We start from the raw sequence: 19,719 nt of genomic DNA, 5'->3' as shown, positions 1-19,719 counted from the left end.
CAAATTTGTTTTTCATTTTAAAAAAGGAAAGTCTTGTTAAAAACGGCGTCGTTTGCTACTTCTCTTTTATGTTTTTTTCCTACAGCACCGCCATATTCGGCATCTTTTTCCCCAAAACACCAATTTTCCTGAAACCAAATTAAAGTCTGCTCCAGCGACCCGACCTCAATCTTTGCATCTCTTTTCTCTTTGGCGTTCCAAATAGCTCTAGCTCAGCTCAGCTCAGCTTCTAATTGTAAGTAAGCTCGTTCCTCTATTTCATCTCTCTTTCTTCTTGTTTTTGTTTTTGTTTTTGTTTTTGGTGTGTATTGCAGAAGTATACTTATATCTATTGTTTTGAATCCAGAAAAAAAAGAATATTAATAGAATTTTCGCTTGTTAGTTCTTATGTTTGTGCTCTCTGAAAACAATACAATAATTGAGTAATGAAAATAGTTGGTGCAAATTGCAGTGCCCTTTTCAGTATTTGACACCCAAATAGATTGTTGTTCTTGCAATTCTTTATTTATTTGTATTTGTTTATTCAAATCAAAACAGGAGCTTGTAGGCTGGTAGTTTAATTTATTGTCCTAGAGTAGATAAGGTGACGTTTTATCATAGAGAAATACATCTGTGTTGCTCAATGTGACTCTCTTCTGTTGAGAGGTTGAATTGATTGTAAGTGTTCCTTCCTAGGGGTTATTTTGGTGTTTGATCTTTGTTTTTATAATTAAATCCTTCCTCTACTCAATGCAAGACCGGATTCCTTTTCAAATTATTAGGGTTGTCTCATTCTTTCTGTACTTTATAAGTACTTATTTCTGTATGGTTATCTGGTGTTTCAAATATTATTGCCTTCTTCATATATATATATTTTTGAGAGGTTTTTACTTTAAAGCTTTTCTTGGGTAGGTGATTTTGGCACTCCCTTTTGTCCCCTGCACTCCCTCTCTTTCCTAATGATTTTCTTATTTTCCTATTAGTTGTGACCATTCTAAATCAGACTCAAAAGAACTCCATTTTCTCTGTCATACAGTCATCTTCTCTCATTTGAGTCATTCAGTCCTTCTCATCTGGGTGCTGCAGGGATACAGGCTTTAATACTGAAGTTTCCTGAAGGCCTCTCTGGGTCTTTAATTCCTGCCCAGAAAGGAGAATACCAAGAACCAAAACAAGACCCAAAATACCGGAGCAGAATCCTCACTTAGAATCTAATTAAGATTGGATGTGAAAGCACAAGTGGGTTTCTCAGTTTCACAATCTGATTGCTTAATTATTAATAAGATTTTGCTTGTCATTCTTTACTGAATGATGACTCTACATTGTACAAAACGCAAACCCAAGTGGAGTGGAATAAGTTTCAAATCATTTTACACTTTGGCTGTACTGAGGATACTTTTGTTCTTTACCCTAAACATTAAAACAACCAAAAGAAATAGGTTCTCTACTCATAAATTTTGTGAGATCTGTCAGTATGGATCTTAAAGAAGCGGAAGGAATGAAAAAAAAAAAAAAAAAAAACAAGCCTTCTTGCCATGCTGGGGTGAAAATAACTGACTCCAAATGTTCATATGGAAATGTAGGTGTGGGTGTGAATAAAGAGTACCTGAAACAGGAAAACACAGAGTCATTGTTACGGATCCATCTCCCCCAGAAAATTGTCAAACATCCATCAAGGTTAGTGTGGAGTTGAGTGATGAGAACATGTGGCGAAATCTATCAGGGAACCTAGAAACAGAAATTAAGTTAAGGTATAGTACTGACGTTTGGCCTTTTCCACTGCTCTTTATTGTAGCAACTAACAACCATACCAAGCTGATGAAGAAGCAGCTGAAAATAAGAGTGGAATAAAATGGCTAATGCTTTGCATAGATCAAAAACTACAAAATATTAGGGTCAAGAATAACTTTAATGTCAATAGATTATTTTTAATAGTTTGTCGTATTTATTATTCATTGTCTATGTTCCATTCCATATTCTTGGACAGGTTGAAACAAATAGAGCAAAATACACCCATGAGATTTAATGTAACTGAGGACAGATTTTGATTTTGCTCGACATTTGGATTGTAATGGATACCAGCATGACTGAAAGGACATCTCCTGCCCAAGCCAAATGGAGAAAAGTGGCTTACGGAGGGATGCAACCTGGGTTTGATGACAATCACACTGATGAATCTTTTCTTGAAGAAATGGTCACAAATGCCAATGTGGGCAAAAGGGACATGCTAAAAGTGATGCAGGATTCAGTTTCCATCTCCCAATATCTGTGCATTGTAGCTCTCATTGGTTTGGTTTGGATCTACACCCTCAAATCAACTCTTAATGAAAATTCCCTTTTGCTTCTTGATGTCACCCTTCTTGGATTGGGTTTTCTTATTCTCCTCCTCACTCAAGAAATGTTTTCCCTCAATCTTCTCTTCCATTACTTCCTCAATATTTCTTTCTTTACCACGGGCTTATATCTTCTGGCTCCCATTTATCAAACTCTTACAAGATCAATAAGCTCAGACTCCATCTGGGCAGTAACAGTTTCACTCCTTGTGCTTCATCTTTTCCTCCATGACTACTTTGGATCCACCATAAGAACCCTAGGGGCTGCAAACAATCCAACGTTGACAAGTTGCATCTCTTTAAATGCTTCTGTTGTGGCCTCAGTTTTTATTGCTTCACGCCTTCCATCAAGTCAGCTTGTGTTTGCCATGATGCTCTTCTCCTTGCAAGTTTTCCTTTTTGCTCCATTGGTTACTTACTGTATTAGGAAGTATTCCTTCCGTCTGCACCTTTGGTGTTCTTTTGGTCTGATGATTGCGACCTTGGCTTTGGTTTATACCCTGCACTTGTTTCTTTTTGTCGTGTTTTTAGGGTTGTTGGTTTTTGTAACTGTGGTCTGTCCATACTGGCTTATACGAATGCAAGAATACAAATTTGAGATAAATGGCCCTTGGGATGAGGCTAAGCTTTGTTTTGATATAATAGATTGAGATTTTAATGGCCATTTGACTGTTCATTGTAATATTTGGAATGTCAATGAAGAAAATTCAATGTTGTATGAACTTTTATCTTCTGTATTTTAATCACTAGCAATATGCAGCCTACCAGTTCATGATGGATGGATTTCATAATATTCCTGTTCTTTTTTTCTTTCAGGGAGATTAAAGTTGGCATATCTTATGTTTACGTTAGTAGGAAGAGGCAATACATTATCCTCACACGATAATTACATACACTTCCTAGGACTCTATTTTGACAGGTAACAGCTGAAAATATTTACTTATTTGGAAATTAGCGGCTTTACCCTCAGCTCGCCTACTTTTTGGAAAAATGCCCTCTTTTTTAAAATCTTGGTTAACTGACCTCTATAAAAACTCCCTGTAGGCCACGTATCACTTTTTTCCTGGGCCTTGACTTGTTTTGTCTGATGTTGAGGTATGTCTCTGCATCTCATCTAATGTTAAGGATGTACCTTTTTCGCATCGGACTTGTAAAAAATTTCAGTATTAGAATCTGTTAGTTACTGTTAATATATTCATAATAAGGTACTGCATACCTTGCGGAAGATTCCAAGTGAAAAACCGCTTGCAATTACTAGCCTGTCGAGATGCTTCCACGTTACGAGCATGCCAACAAGATTCTACACGTTCTTCGTCTCCAAGGTCGTTGGATTGGCTATGAAAGTTACTCCATTGATTTCACGTACCCAAGACCAAGGCTCTTGGTGAATTGCCTGAAGGAGAGAGTTTAGGGAGATATGAGGTTTCTTTCTATGTGGGTGTAAAGTTCACTACAACTTTTTGATATGCACTCACACTTCTTGTCTCACACACACCAACGTAGAGAGTATGCACTAATGCTTCTCTTCACACTTCTTTTACTTGCACACACACTCCATCTATTTATAGGAGTTGTTTTGGCTCATCCCAAGACAGCATAAAACATTCTTTAGTGCAAGGGTTGGTATAGTGCCTTTAGACAAGGACTAGTGCCTTAATTAGTGGTGCACTATGTAGTGGCACACTTATTTTGTCTGCTGACTTATTAATGATTTATTACATTGACTATTGATCCAGTAATCGCTAAAGAAAGTGACAATGATCTGCAACCTATTGGGAGTATACCAAAGGATGGTACACCGCTAGAAACTCAAGATTTAATGGTGCGCAAAAGCAAACGAGGAAATATTCCCCGTCGATTTTTTGAAATTGAAGGGGAAACTTTCTTGTGTACTCCAATAGATGAAGAAGAGCCTGCTTCTTATAAGGAAGCGCTATCATCTTTAGCTAGTAAAGAGTGGATGACTGCTATGCAAGATGAGATAAGCTCAATGGACAAAAACAAGGTCTGGGAGTTAGTTGACCTTCTGCCTAGGTGCAAGACCATTGGAAACAAATGGGTCTTGAAAATCAAACGCAAAGCGGACGGTTCAATTGACAAGTACAAGGCACGTCTTGTGGCGAAAGGCTATACTCAAAGAGAGGGTATAGACTATGATGATACTTTCTCCCCTGTGGTGAGATTTGCATCTATTCGCCTAATCCTAGCTATTGTCGCACAAAAGGATTTGAACCTTTTTTAAATGGATGTTAAGACTGCATTTCTCAATGGAGATCTAGACGAAGAGATCTATATGGATCAACCAATGGGTTTAGAGGTCAAAGGACAAGAGCGCAAAGTTTGTCGTCTCAAACGTTCTATTTATGGCCTCAAACAAGCGTCTAGACAGTGGAACATTAGATTTCATACCTCAATCATCTCTTTTGGTTTTGAGATGGTTGAAGAAGACCACTGTGTGTATCTAAAACGATCCAAGGAAAATGTTCAGATTCTTTCATTGTATGTTGATGACATTCTCATAGCAGGAAATGACATGGATTCTATTGTCGGCACTAAGAAGTGGTTGTCCGCAAAGTTTGAAATGAAGGACATGGGTGAGGCAAATTATGTGCTAGGAGTGAAAATCATAAGAGACCGTTCAAAAGGACTTCTCGGTTTGTCTCAATAGACTTACATTAAGAAGATACTTGAACGTTTTCATATGCATCACTCAAAACCCATAGACACACCAATGGAAAAAGGATGTGTCCTAACCCTTGACCAATGTCCTAAAAATGATGAAGAAAGAAACCAAATGACCAAAGTTCCTTATGCATCTGCGATAGGAAGTCTAATGTACGCTATGTTGTGTACACGGCCAGACATCTGTCATGCAGTTGGTATGGTGAGCCGTTATCAAAGTAATCCTGGACCTGCTCATTGGAAAGCGGTAAAGAGAATTTTTCGATATCTGCAAGGTATCGCTGATCTTGTCTTATGCTACCATGGTGGCGATTTGAGACTTAGAGGTTACAGCGATGCAGATTGGGCAAATGACAGAGATGAACGCAAATCCACCTCTGGTTATGCTTTTATACTTGGAGGTGGAGCTATCTCTTGGTGTAGCAAGATACAGTCTTGCATAGCCCTATCCACAATGGAGTCAGAATATGTTGCTTGCTCAGCAGCAGTTCAGGAAGCTGTTTGGTTAAGAAGATTCTTGCAACGACTAAACTATACAACCAAAACCTGTGAGGCAGTACTTGTTTACTCAGATAGTACATCTGCTTTGGCATATGTAAAGGATCCGAAATACCATGGAAAATCCAAACACATAGATATTAGTTATCACTATATCAGACAAAGAGTAGCATAAGGAGATGTTATATTAAAGCATATCTCAAGTGGCAATATGGTTGCTAATCCTCTCACTAAACCCATTGCTAGAGATGTATTCCTTTCTCGTATTAGGAGTATGGGACTACGAAGGTTTTAATATACCTATTTTGTAATTGACTTTATTATTAATGCAATGTTAATCGTTTTTTCCATGGTACTTGTTCTAGAATGATTGATATTTTTTTTTGCACAAAGATTTGTCACCAGGCTTGAATCAGCCCACTCACATGGGAGATTTACCTTGGCGCTGAGATAGCGAGCAAGATGAGACATTTGTGTTATGTTCTAAAATGCTTAGACAACATATTATGCGCCCAAGTAGGCAACAAGATAAAACACTTCTCTATATGTCGCCTTAGTTGGAGCTAAGATGAGACCTTGGAAAGGATAGAGGTCGATCATAGAAAATTGCCATAAAATCTATGAAGCATGTATTGAGCCGAATGTGAGATTCCAAAAAGGCGCCAAGAGGGTGACTTAGACTAGAACTCAAGTTAGACATTTGTGTAATATCTAGACTAAGATTCGTATGATGTATGTCAAATTCTTGGATAAGTGACATGCTCATTTTTATGAGAATGCATCATAGCATACATTTTATACTGTATGTGCTAGATGCGATCGACAGTGGGAGCGATGAATGAATCCTTGCTTCATCACTATGTGAGCCACTTGGATCATTAATTTAGATCCTAAAAATGTACCCTTAATTGACTTTAGCCTATATCATAAAGAGAATGCTTGATGTCGCTACTTTAGCATTTTTTTCCTAGGATCAATTATAAGGTCTCAAGGCGCATGTCTAAGAAAGCAGTTAAGTATAATTGGATTGATATGAGCGCTTGAGGAAGACAGTTCGACAATACACCATGTTTTTGTGACTCATAGCTGGCCAGCGTCTATGTCTTATTTTGTTGTTGACATGTCATGAGTACAATACATATTTGGGGTGAAGCATTGCTTTTATGAGGGATTAGGAGTGTTGTTACCGGTGTAGTTTGAACAAGTCTGGTGTATGTGCGAGATGATTTCAAATGATGCACTTTTATTAGTTTGGTGATGACTTAATAAAATGTGCTCTTGTAGCTGTGAGTTCTTTTCTCGCAAGGTCGCACGACCCATTTCCTGTATGAGAAGGCGAGAGTATACAAGAGGTTCAAGATGATTATGCGGTTATCACACCCTATGTGGGTGAGTGGGAGATGTAATAAATCATCAATAAGTCAGCAGACAAAATAAGTATGCCACTACATAGTGCACAACTAATTAAGGCACTAGTCCTTGTCTAAAGGCACTATATCAACCGTTGCACTAAAGAATGTTTTATGCTGTCTTGGGATGAGCCAAAACAACTCCTATAAATAGATGGAGTGTGTGTGCAAGTAAAAGAAGTGTGAAGAGAAGCATTAGTGCATACTCTCTACGTTGGTGTGTGTGAGACAAGAAGTGTGAGTGCATATCAAAGAGTTGTAGTGAGCTTTACACTCACATAGAAAGAAACCTCATATCTCCCTAAACACTCTCCTTCAGGCAATTCACCAAGAGCCTTGGTCTTGGGTACGTGAAATTAATGGAGTAACTTTCATAGCCAATCCAACGACCTTAGAGACGAAGAACGTGTAGAATCTTGTTGGCGTGCTCGTAACGTGGAAGCATCTCGGCGGGCTAGTAATTGCAAGCGGTTTTTCACTTGGAATCTTCTGCAAGGTATGCAGTACCTTATTCCAAATATATTAACATAATTAACAGTGGTATCGGTATGCTTCCTCGTTTGCTCTTGCGCCCCATTAAATCTTGAGTTTCTAGCGGTGTACCATCCTTTGGTATGCTCCCACTAGTTTGCAGATCATTGTCACTTTCTTTAGCGATTACTGGATCAGGAGTTAATTCCCCATCCTCGCTTAAAGATTGTGAAATATCTTCACTTCCTTCCAACTCATGGAGGTCAAGATTCTTTTGGGCGTCACCAATGCTAGGAAAATCATTCTCTATGAAATTCACATTTCGGGAATCTATTTCAGTCATTCCTCCATCAGCATGTTCACCATACATCACATAGCCTTTCGAGTGCTTGCAATACCTTATGAAGATATGTTTTTTTATCTCGAGGGCCAAGCTTTCCATGCTTGTGAAAAGTATTATGAACAAAACCAGCTGATCCCCAAGGGCGCAAATGCCTCAAATTGGGCTTTTCGCCTTTCCATAATTCATAAGGGGTTGAAGTGACTGATTGGGAAGGCACTCGGTTAAGAATGTAGGCATCAGTTACTATTGCATCTCCCCAAAACGAAATTGGGAGATTAGCTTGCGCCATCATAGACCTAACCATGTTTAATAAAGTTCTATTCCTTCTCTCCGCAACACCATTTTGTTGCGGTGTATAAGGAACAGTAAGTTGCCTGCGTATCCCCTTATTTTCACATAGTTCTTTAAACTGTTTAGATAAGTACTCGCGTCCACGATCTGTACGAAGAGCCTTTAAACTCTTCTCTGTCTGATTCTCAACCTCAGCTATAAAACGCTTGAAACAATCCAAGGCTTTAGACAATCATATCGCGTGTAATCATCAATAAATGTGAGAAAATAAGAGGCCTCATGACGTGCCTTCACACTCATAGGTCCACAAATGTCCGAGTGAACTAACTCTAGTGGTTGAGTAGCTCTCTTAGCCTTACCAAAAGGCTTTCTTATAGCTTTACCAGCCAGACAACATTCGCATATAGGTAGGTCAACTTTAGCGAGTGGGCCTAAAAGACCTTCTCTAGCTAATCTTGTCATCCTGTCACGTCCTATATGTCCTAGTCTAGCATGCCAAGTTGCAGAATCAACATGTACATCAACATAAGCTATATAAGAAGATGAGGAATCGGAATCATTCAAATCCAAATAAAAGAAGTTATTCCTCAAAAAACCATGACCAATAATTGTACCATCCAATAACACATCCAAACCAAAAGAAGAAAACTTAAAACAATATCCATCATGCAAACACTCTAAAACTGAAAATAGATTATGCTGAATTCCAAGAACATAGAGCACATTATTGAGGAGCAATGTGCGCCCATTGCGCATATGAAGTTGATATGAACCAACTCCCAAAGCTTCTATATGGCTTCTGTTAAGCTCATAATTTCATACATATACATGCCCAATTTACTTACTTCTTTTGCTTAGTTCCTATAATTCTAAGTTATTTCCCTCCCTTTGTGTGTTTTGTAGGCCAATAGAGCAAGAGCATAATTCATGCAATTCAAGCATGTTAAGGCCTAATTTGGATGAATGGAAGAAGAGCTTAAAAGACAAACTCATTTTGGCTACAGCCCCCTGCCAGTCCAGTTCCGTAGGTCATATTGCAAGCTTTGTTTCAGCAACCTACACAGCTCGGATGAGGCATCATTCTTCATGAAAGTTGTTCCAATGGGTGTGTACTATAACATATCCAAAATTCAGCCCTATTGGATAAATATGGAGTCTGTTACCTAGCAAACACAGAGCCATGCTCAGGATGGATTTTATCAGCGCGCAAAATGAGTTAGCAATTTGTTTTGGCCTTAACTTCCTCCTCCGACCTTGGATTGGCCCAAATGATATATGGCTGGAAAGAAGACATTCTGACCTTCAATTTCGAGTGCTTAAAGTCCTAATTTGATTAAGAGAAGCCCAAGTTGTAAGCCCTTGAAGTTGCTGGTTATGCTGACCTCAGCATGTGCTGGTTGGATGCTTGGTCATGGTGAGCTAGGTATGAGCTATCATTTCTGGTTGGAAGCTTGGTCATGGTGACATGAAGATGAGCTAGGGCTGCTGGTGGGATCTATTGGTGAAGTGCATCAACCAATTCAGATTTTATAATGCAAGTGTTGTATGCATTAGTGAAGTGCATCAACCAATTCATCTTTTATAATGCAAGTGTTGTATGCATTAGCCATATTGAATTCAGATTTGTCACTCCCCTCTCCCTATAAATACCACATCCATTCCACATTCAAGACACAACAAATCCTGAGATTCACAACCCCCACAATTCACTCCAACCATCCTCAAACACTCTCAAAATCCCAAACACTCCAACAATCACCAAAACAACTCCAGCAAACCTCTCTTCCATTTCCCTACGAATTTCATCTTCCTTAGCCATCACCACTCACTCAAACTCATCCCAAATCACCTCCATATCCTTCATACATCTTTCTAGAAGTGGGGAAACTCTTGGAGAAGCATTAGAAGTGGAGAAGCACTTGGAGAAGCCTTGGACACCACAAGAACTTCAGAAAAAGGGTTTTTCTACTCTTATTGTATTCATTATGTTTTCTCATTTCTGTTCAAGTCTCTTTTCCATTATGAGTAGCTAAATCCATAACTAGGGCTTCGATGTAACCTAACATGAATATTCTGGGTTTATAAGTTTGGAGTTTCAAGTTTGATTCATGATTCATGTTCTTATTCATTATGCTTATAAGTTAACATGCTTGTTTGAATGATTGATCACCATTAGAACTTGTTTGTTAACTATCTTGGTTTGAATTAAGAGTATACACCATGCTTTAATTCGAATTGAACTATGAATAGGAAGAGTATGTATGGACATTCGACAACAGGGATTAGATACATACTTGGTTGTTTAAAATGTTCTTCTATGCTTAATGGGTTCCTAATGCTTAATTTTAGGTTAGACAACAAATGATCAAATTAGGGAATTAGGAACACAAGGTTAGGACCAAACACCATGGCCTAATCATACTTTAGCTAGAATCAATCTTTGAATCTGAATTAGACTTGTTACTTGAATCTTTATAACCCAGAATTGAATTGTTATGGTGATTCGAATGCCCTAGTCTCAAAATCTGTTTTCCAACTCTTAAAACCACTCTTTGTTACATTTGTTTACTTGTTTTTGTTTGCAATTTCATTTTGCTTCTTTTGTTCAACAATCACAACCACTCTTGTTTTAAATTCTGTTTTAGACATAACCTCCTACTTTCTTGAATTTGGTAATCTAAGTACATAACTAGTTTTAACTTCTCAGTCTTCGTGGGTACGACCTCGTACTTGTCTTGCTATACTACTAATTGCCCCGTACAATTGCGAGTTAACATAATATTAACAACAGCTTCCATCACCCATGAACACACCAGAGGTGTCCTTTGAAATTCAACGATAATCCAGAAAACCTTCTCGATCTCGAGTCACATGTTTAGTTGCTCCCGTATCTACAATCCACCTAGAGGACGTATTAGCAACTAAAACATGTTCACATACATATATGTGGGAAGGTTCAGTTAAGAAAGATACCTTCTTCGGCTCAGTACAATCACGAGCGAAGTGACCCTTCTTATCACAGTTATAGCATTTGACTTTGGACAAGTCTTTCTTCCCACCATGATTGCCCCTACGGCGCTTGGTTTTGTTGTCATCCTTTGGTGCAAGTTGGTTTGCCCCATCCTGCTTATCTGTCTTTCCTTTTCCTTTACGCTTAGACCCTTTAGTCTTAGACGTGCCACCCTGGGCGAAAAGGGCAGTAGCATTGGTCGCCTCTTGGCGCTCCGATTCTAGCTCAACATGACGAGAAATATCAGAAATTTTTTTGATATTCTCATTATGTGTCATGATTTGTTTCATGGAGCTCCATGAATCTGGCAGGGATTTGATGACTACCTGCACTTGCTGCTCATCAGTGAGGGTATTTCCAGCAGCCTTTAAGTCACGTATCATGCTAGAAAGCACCCTTAAGTGCTCATGAATCGTGTGCTTAGGATTCTTGCGGTATACCTCAAACTTCAGGACCAAACTTCAGGACCAAACTTCTAAGTCGAGTGGTGGACGTACCACCAAAATCAAACTTTAGTTGATTCCATAAAGCCTTGGTAGTAGGGTAGCTTTCATATCCCCCAATAAGATCATTGTACATGTTGCTTAGCATAGTAAAGCGCGCACAACGATCCTTTTTGAACCAAGTCTGATAAGCTTCAAGATCACGGCGATGTTGGGCCGTTTGCCCAACCTCAGGTTCGACCATTGAATTGGTTAATGTTTCCAATAACTCCTGCTCATTCAAGAGATATTGAATTTTCCTATGCCAAATATCATAGTTGGTACCCTCAAGTTTGTCTCCCTTATTTAAGTTAGCAACAACATTTTTGGTGGTCATTATCTATCAAACACAAGGATTGACTTTAGTATTAGTGTTTTGCACATTTCTACTTGTTTAAAAAATAAATTGAAAATAATTATCCTTCCTTACAAAATTTGGACTCGAAAATTCGCTATGCTTGTAATCATCACCCAAAAAAAGCAAGTCTAAATAAACATTTTCAATTATTTTAAACAAATTTCTACTGAGAAAACACAAAGTTTCCAACCAAACAATTGTTTGCGCAGTTTCATAAAAGCGTATGGGTCTCATACGAATCTAAAATTGGGAGTCCATTTAATAGGTTAACCAATGAAAGTCCATCGAAAAAATGTGACCAGGTAAGTTTCGGGAGTAGTGGTGGAGATGAACTCGCTTAAATACCATTTCCTCTTAAACACCAAAGGTGTTTCCTAAATAACTTGCCTAGACTTCACACATTTTTTTTTGGGTAGTCAATTCCACTGGTATGACCCATAAATTAACTCAACCAATCCTAAATCCATATTTGGCATGCTAAATATGAACAACTTAATAACATATTTAGTTTCTAAATGACATGTCATTATTGTTGCTAACTTCATAAATAAACAATTTTTCATTTATTCCAAGTGATACTTAGCCAAATGATTTTTAGAAAATAGACGGGAGGAGTCCACGATTGGATTCCATTTGTCTAAGATGAAGCTCTACAAAGGGCATACGTGCTCTCATGCGCCTTCAAAGAGGATGTGTTCACAAAGAACACTGTTCACGAAGAACACTGTTCATCTTGCTGAAATTTCCAGGAAAATTTTTCAGATTTTCATGATCATTTGGCCTTCTTTGGAGACCTTTATCTTCTTCGTTATGCATCCAAATGATGCATACGATGTATCATTGGAAAGCTCATGCAACAGAGAATATGCTAAGGCAAAGAAACGGCATAAAAAACAACTTAACAGCATGCAAACATGCTCTAAAAAACTCGAAAACAAACTGTTTTTCATGCACTTGGGTTTCTAAAACTCCTAAACTACTCCTTTAATTTGTACGAAAAATTAAAGGTAAGTTCACATCACATAGAGGAACATACTTGCGTGGAAAGAAAACATCAAAAAACAATCAAACAAAAAAAAAGAAGTTTCTTGGTTCATGCTTTCATGGTAGTTCTTGCGGAACAACAAAAAACACAATCTCATGCATCATTCAACATGGCGAAAAGCAAGCATACAAGCTATGATACCACTGTTAATTACTGTTAATATATTCGGAATAAGGTACTGCATACCTTGCAGAAGATTCCAAGTGAAAAACCGCTTGCAATTACTAGCCCGCCGAGATGCTTCCACGTTTCGAGCACGCCAACAAGATTCTACACGTTCTTCGTCTCCAAGGTCGTTGGATTGGCTATAAAAGTTACTCCATTGATTTCACGTACCGAAGACCAAGGCTCTTGGTGAATTGCCTGAAGGAGAGTGTTTAGGGAGATATGAGGTTTCTTTTTATGTGGGTGTAAAGCTCACTACAACTCTTCGATATGCACTCACACTTCTTGTCTCACACACACACCAACGTAGAGAGTATGCACTAATGCTTCTCTTCACACTTCTTTTACTTGCACACACACTCCATCTATTTATAGGAGTTGTTTTGGCTCATCCCAAGACATCATAAAACATTCTTTAGTGCAAGGGTTGGTATAGTGCCTTTAGACAAGGACTAGTGCCTTAATTAGTGGTGCACTATGTAGTGGCACACTTATTTTGTCTGCTGACTTATTGATGATTTATTACAGAATCATTATAGAGGCTAATAACTTATTTGAGTAATCTCCCAATGTCCTTGTTCTTTGTGGATTTGTTCTTGCATTTGTTATTTGGATTTTCTGTAATGGCATATCTGAACTTGTTATTTCTGGATTGATCATGCATATGATTAGATCATAGTTAGCGAAGTGTTTTATTGTTGTGGTGAGAAATTGACACAATGGTCTGTTGTTTGCAATTCTATTGCTTTTATTGTTGTATTATTGATATTTCGTTGTTGTTTCATCATTGCGGGTTTATCCACTAGTTCTTTTCGGTCGAAACCACTAGTTTATTGGTAGCTTGACATGTGTTAACAAAGCGATATTTCCTTATGGAATATGGAGACAATTGGTATTTTGATTTGCTATAATAGAAATTGGGTAACCTCAAAGAAGATGTGCACATACAAAGGAGGTAACTCGAAAGGCATAATAGTATCGTGAACCATCAGTATTTGCACTTCTTTCGAATCCCTTGTTCCATCAGGCCCAAGCAAAGCCATCAGAAAAACATATATCCCATGTATTTGGAAGTAAATAACAAAAATAAAGTTAATAATATACGTGGTCTGAGAAGTGGTTGTAGAATAGGAGACTCCTTTTTTATGTTAAACATGGGTTGGAGCCCAAGGGTTAGGTGGTGGTGGGCGCTTGGAGAAGGGATGGTGGCGAAGGGGGATGACAGTGGGACGGAAGGATGGGGTAGGATAGTTTTTTTTTTGTTGAAATTTTAAATTTTTGTATTGATGTTTACTTAATATTAGTTTTTCTGCACGCGCTTCCGCGCCTGTGAGAGGCTTTTTTTAAAAAAAATTAAAAATGATTTTAGAATTAAAAAAGATAATAGGTAGTTATGTTCCATAAAAATAGGCCATTATTTGATTTTTCTTTTACCATGAAAAAGTGTGAATTTACCATATTATCCTCATTTAATTAATAATTTCAATTCTTAATGTTTGCATTAACCAATGGCATTTTCTGGTATTTTGAATGTTTCACCATTCTCTGCCTTTTGCTTTATATATATAGATTAAATATTTTTTTAAATCAAACAAACTGACGGAACTGAGACTTAGGACTTAATTTGTTAACTGCTGCAACTACAGTGATGAAATTGGAAAATTGAAATCACAGTGAGAAAATCGGAAAATAGAAATCACCGTGACCAAATTTAATTTTGAGCCAAATTCCGATGACTAAAAATGTAATTGTTTTTTTTTTTTTTTTTTGTTGAGATAGACTAAAAATGTAATTAACCCTTAATAAAACACCATAGCCTTTGTGTTTAAAATAAAATTTAAAAAAAATAATGCAACATGTGATAAAACCCTAATTTGTTCCAACCTCTAAGGGCACAATTGGAATTTAGAGTAAAAAAAGTGTTGGGTCTGTTTAGCAAACAGTTGGGTCCGACTAGAATTTCCCAAAACCTAGTCCACAAATTAAAACGCGAGATTTTTCTACATTTTTTAGTTTCACTTTTTTTCTTTTTCGCGCGATTCAAACCTCTCTCAACTCTTGCTCCGCCTCCTCCCTCCTCTCTCAATTTCACTCGTTCAGTACTGCCATCGTCCACTTTCCATTAAAGGTATGAAAGTTTCTGAATTTTTCTTTATTTCTGATTTTATTTCTTTGTTTTTAGTGTTTGAAAAAGTGGATGTTTCAGAGTTTGTGTTTTTGGACTGTTTTAATTTAGGTTGATTGAGTTGTGACTGGTTTTGGGTTTTCCCATTGCTGTGGCAAGGCAGAGTGTTGGAAAAAGAAGCTTAGAAAGGAAAAAAAAGGAGAGGTGCATAGGATTTTGGGTTTTGCCTTTGAAATCAATGCATTTCTTTGTATAAATTTCATGTCATTTACCTGGGTTTGTTTGTTAATTTTTTTTTTCTGTATGTTTGATTGTTGTGTTTTGATCAAGACATACAGACAGAGTGGAATCACATTCTTTCATCTTCCATTTTTTTTTGTTTAAATTTTAAAATTGTGCTTCACCTTCCGTGGTTCGTTTGGTGGAAGTGCTTGAGTTTATTTTTTCTATTTATTTATTTCAAATTCGTGCTTCATCCTGTATGCTGGTAAAGTGCATGAGGTATTTCATTTAATTTTAATTTGTGGTTTTCCGTTGAGAAAGCAAAATGTGAAGACACACACACACACACACACACACACACACACACAAGGCTATGTAGTTTGAGCTCAACCTCTGAGGGCTGTGTTTCCCCCTTGCAGGTTATTGGGTTTTACAAAATTGTGCAATACTTTGTTCCTTCAAATTGTTCGAAGAAGCCCAAAAAATGCATAAGAATAAGGGAAGAAACAAAGGGAGACCCTCTACGAGACAAATGGATAGGAAGGACCAAAACATGGAAACTGATAACCAAGAAATTGCCACTGAGATCCAAAAAATGGACATGAGGAAGATTTCGAAACAGATTGAGCTTTTGGGTATGTGTATTTGTCTCTTGTTTTTCACATTCATGATTCATCCACTTTCTTTTGTTGTTTTAATGGAAGGTTGTCAACCGAAAAAAGCACCTGTAACCCTATTGGTAGCTCAGTTTGTTTAACTATGCTCTTAATTTTGTGATTCTTTCTGATACAGTGATAGTATGAAGTATATTGTGAAAACTGATAAAAAATTTGAATTATTCTAAACTGATATTATTTTGCATCTTCCTTCTTGTAAAATCAACCAGCATAATATGAGAAAATAGTTGTAATGAATAGCTTAAGGATGAATGAAACTAGGTTGGTCCTACATGACGCAGACATGCTAGTTTGTAAAGGATTGGCATATAGTGATTATGTTGGTCAGTTTCGGGCTTGGATGACCTGAATTACTTAAGAAACTGTAGTGTCAAAAAGTACATTGCTCCAGTTTTATATTCTCAGCAGTATCTTGAAATCAATTTCAAACTTCTTGATGAACTTATGTTCTCTGTGCTGTGATTATGGATATGTGTTAGAAGTGAATGGATTGTATTTCGAGCTTATTTGAGATTGTCATTGAATCAGGAAATCAGTATTGAGACCTAACAGAGTGAAATATATGTTTGCTTATATGGCAACAGTCTCTTAAGCATGTGAATATGGAGCTAATTTCTTGCTTAATCAAGTTCTGTTGCATGTCCAGGACTGCATTCTTGCTTTGCAAGTCTATCATGGCATTTGATGAACTTAAAGTCTTAGTTAATCAAACTACGAATCAAAAATTGACTAGACTTGAGATGCTCTAGTTGGAGAGTTAGAGTGCACCAAAGATGTTTTGTAAGAGCTATTAATCAAGAGGTTATGGAATATGTCATACATGGTTAGATGCACTAGAATTCGAAAGGTTGGAGGGATCTTTCATGAGTTTGAACTTGATTCTCCTAAATTTACGTACAGTTCTGTCAAATTAGGGTCATTAACAACTGAATTTGGATTCTGAAATCCATAGGTCTCATTGGTATCAAGGTGTACGGAAGATTTGGAACCTTTGAGGTGCCACTATTAAACTTGAGGCATGGTTATATTCTAGTAAATAGTTAGTTGAGAAAACTGCAATTGCATCATTGTTCAGTTCAAAACGGATTTAGTGTTAACAATATTTAAAGCATGAGGGAAAACTCCTTTACCCTATGAATGATCAAGATTTATTTACAGTTTGAAGGGGTACTATTTACCAGTTCACCTGTTACCATGGAGGTTTTTTCTCGTAATCATCTATACTAATTGTTGGTATTTATTATTACTGGGAAGTGGAGATATTTTTGTTTATATCTTTGTGAAACAATAGTATTGCTAAAGTTTTCCTTCTTGAGAGAATTTGCACTTATCTGCAAAATCATATTTATATTTTGGAAGATTCTTAGGAAGAGGTATTACAGTAGAAAAGCCATGATGTGATGAATAAAATATGTCTTAATCTATAATAACCTGCTACACCTTGCTTAATTAGGATGTGGGGAAATTGGATTCAACCATATTAGGATGTGCGTGAGACATTTCATGAGCCGGGAAATAAAGTTATACTTGATTACAATTTGTGTCAAAACTTGTGTAAAAAACATAGTGCCATTGATCTGTCCCCTATATATATATATATATATATATAAAAGATAGGAAAATATTTATGAGATATCTATCTTCATGATTTGTGCATTGAACTTATTATGTAAGTAATACGATAGAACAACTTCATATGTTTGAATGTGTGCCTTCTCAGTTGTGTTAAAGCTAGTTTTAGTCTGCTTTTTCACTTCAAATTTTTGCATTGCAGGTTCTTCTCATATGACATGGAAGCAAAGGAAGGAGTTGGAGAATAGGAAAGTGATTTCTCTAGGTGGAAAGGTATGGAGCTTTGCCCTGTTCTTATTCAAAAGTAACATATTAAGCTATGCACTGCTTTCTTTTGAGTTCTGGTTTGTTGTGGGAATGGGAAAAGGATTCACTATTGGAAAGATAAGTGAGCAGGAGAATTTCCATAGTGCCTATTATTTCCACACTTTACAAGCTTTGTTGTAATGTACCTGTAGCCAGTTTGATAATTACCTCCTTCAATCGAAAATCTCATGTCACAATCATCTTGATACAATTGAATCCTCTAGCATCCTTTGCATTTAAATCCTATTCGGGCTAGTTTATTGATGACTCATCTCCTCCTAAATTCAACCCATCCACGATGATTTGAAAGGCTAAGGTACCTCATAAGGTATAAATACTTGCTTGGATAATTGACCAAGGAAAAAGTTCATACCTGAAATTAATATTTAGCTTTGAGTTCTAATGAGTTTAGAGATAGTCCATCATTTTAGCTTAATGTGGAGTGCTGATGTAGCTTATAGCAGTTAGTTTTTAAGGTGTGTTGCCTGTTATGATGATGGTTTTGTTCTGTTAATGTGGATGTGGTGGTTCCAATCGTGTTTTCAGTGGGCTGGTGATTGGCTGTGACATACTGTTGTTTAGGTTATTACTTTAGTTCAATAAAACTGATGGTGCTAATATCAGTGTAAAGCACACAGCTCATTAACAAAATTGACATTGGTTTCCTTCAGTTGTACACTGAGCTCCAAGTAGCACTGCTTCCTTCAACTATGGTTGTGTGTTTATTCATTTGCATGCTTTTCAGTTTCCGGAAATATTCATTTGCATGTCTTCCAGAAATATTCATGTGTGCTTGCCCTTGAAACAGCCTCCAAAGAAGCAGAGACTTCCTCTAAGTATAGCAAGAGTGGTAATGAAGAATCAAAAGGAAAGGGAGAAAAAACTGCTGGAACAGGTGATTATTCTCTTCCGTTGCCCTTGTTGAATGGGGAAGCATGGTCAACTTTTACTAACTAAATAATCAATCTGCATAGAATATGGTTCTTGGACGTTTTGGTGGCAATTTCAGTGGTGGTTCTAAAAGATCAATGGAGAAGCAAAGGCCTGAGAACAGGGTTCTGAAAGCAAGTGAAGGTCGCTTTAGAAATGGTGTACTTGATGTTAAGCATTTGTTACATGCAACTCCATCTAGAGACCGCAGCGCTGGTGCCCATGTGTTTAGAGAGAACAAGAAGGGAAATGGAAAGCAGAACAAAGGTAAGAAAATGATCGGTATGGGCCCTTGAATGCATGAAGATGGAAAATCGTTTCGAACAAAAGAGCAGAAAGATTTTGCTTCTATTTGTTCTCCTATTGGCATTTGAGCTCAAATAGTAGTGTGATCCATCCTACAACTACTTGTACTGACATTAGTAATTAGCATAGAGTTAGAAAATCTTCTCTTTCTGTGTTTTTCTTCCTTGCGCTTAGAAATGTTTGCAATACTTGCCCCTGAATTTTGTTTTCTACCATTTGAGGCTAGACTAGCCAAATGCCTATATTTCATGTGCTAAGGCATAATATCGATGTTTTGCTTAACTTGGAGGAAGAATGGGGACTATCTTTGTAGCTTTCTAAAATTATTTTTATGAATAGTAAAATATAATATTCATACTCCCGCAAGAGAGAGAGAGAGAGAGAGAGTATTTTACAAAATATCAAACTCTGGCAAATAAAATATTAAAAAAATGCAGGGCAAAATTTAAAACAAAAACAGAAATATATACAAAGATGCCTATTCTTCTTTCTCATCTATCTACAGCCGCAGGCAA

General features: G+C 37.2%; 1 protein-coding gene and 1 pseudogene across 12 annotated transcripts; both read left to right on the top strand.

The window, feature by feature from the left end:
- The first annotated feature begins 85 nt into the window (after positions 1-85).
- On the top strand, positions 86-10,103 carry LOC148292864 (phosphatidylinositol N-acetylglucosaminyltransferase subunit C pseudogene; annotated as a pseudogene). 9 transcript variants are annotated; one of them, XR_015837054.1, is made up of 4 exons: positions 88-235; positions 3,129-3,231; positions 3,357-3,407; positions 8,910-10,103. The product of XR_015837054.1 is annotated as a phosphatidylinositol N-acetylglucosaminyltransferase subunit C pseudogene, transcript variant X9 (transcript). The 9 variants fall into 9 exon arrangements; XR_015837050.1 differs by lacking the exons at positions 3,129-3,231; positions 3,357-3,407; positions 8,910-10,103 and adding exons at positions 1,066-1,218; positions 1,563-1,656; positions 1,967-3,084; XR_015837046.1 differs by lacking the exons at positions 3,129-3,231; positions 3,357-3,407; positions 8,910-10,103 and adding exons at positions 1,066-1,218; positions 1,563-1,730; positions 1,967-3,084.
- Positions 3,146-19,486, top strand: LOC110759391 (uncharacterized). 3 transcript variants are annotated; one of them, XM_088255912.1, is made up of 6 exons: positions 3,146-3,231; positions 3,357-3,407; positions 15,833-16,048; positions 17,865-17,935; positions 18,777-18,863; positions 18,943-19,486. In XM_088255912.1, the coding sequence occupies exons 3-6, from the start codon at positions 15,898-15,900 to the stop codon at positions 19,192-19,194; spliced, it is 561 nt and encodes a 186-aa protein (XP_088112038.1). In that variant the 5' UTR covers positions 3,146-3,231; positions 3,357-3,407; positions 15,833-15,897; the 3' UTR covers positions 19,195-19,486. The 3 variants fall into 3 exon arrangements, with proteins under 3 accessions (XP_088112038.1, XP_021817135.1, XP_088112039.1); XM_088255913.1 differs by lacking the exons at positions 3,146-3,231; positions 3,357-3,407 and adding exons at positions 15,067-15,194; positions 15,303-15,395; XM_021961443.2 differs by lacking the exons at positions 3,146-3,231; positions 3,357-3,407 and adding an exon at positions 15,037-15,194.
- The last annotated feature ends 233 nt before the right edge of the window (positions 19,487-19,719 follow it).

The sequence above is a fragment of the Prunus avium genome, chromosome 7, assembly GCF_965620075.1.
Source record: "Prunus avium chromosome 7, drPruAviu1.hap1.1, whole genome shotgun sequence".
Taxonomy (NCBI): Eukaryota; Viridiplantae; Streptophyta; class Magnoliopsida; order Rosales; family Rosaceae; genus Prunus; species Prunus avium.
Note: the sequence above shows the minus strand (reverse complement) of the source record. Positions and strands in the feature narration are given on the sequence as shown.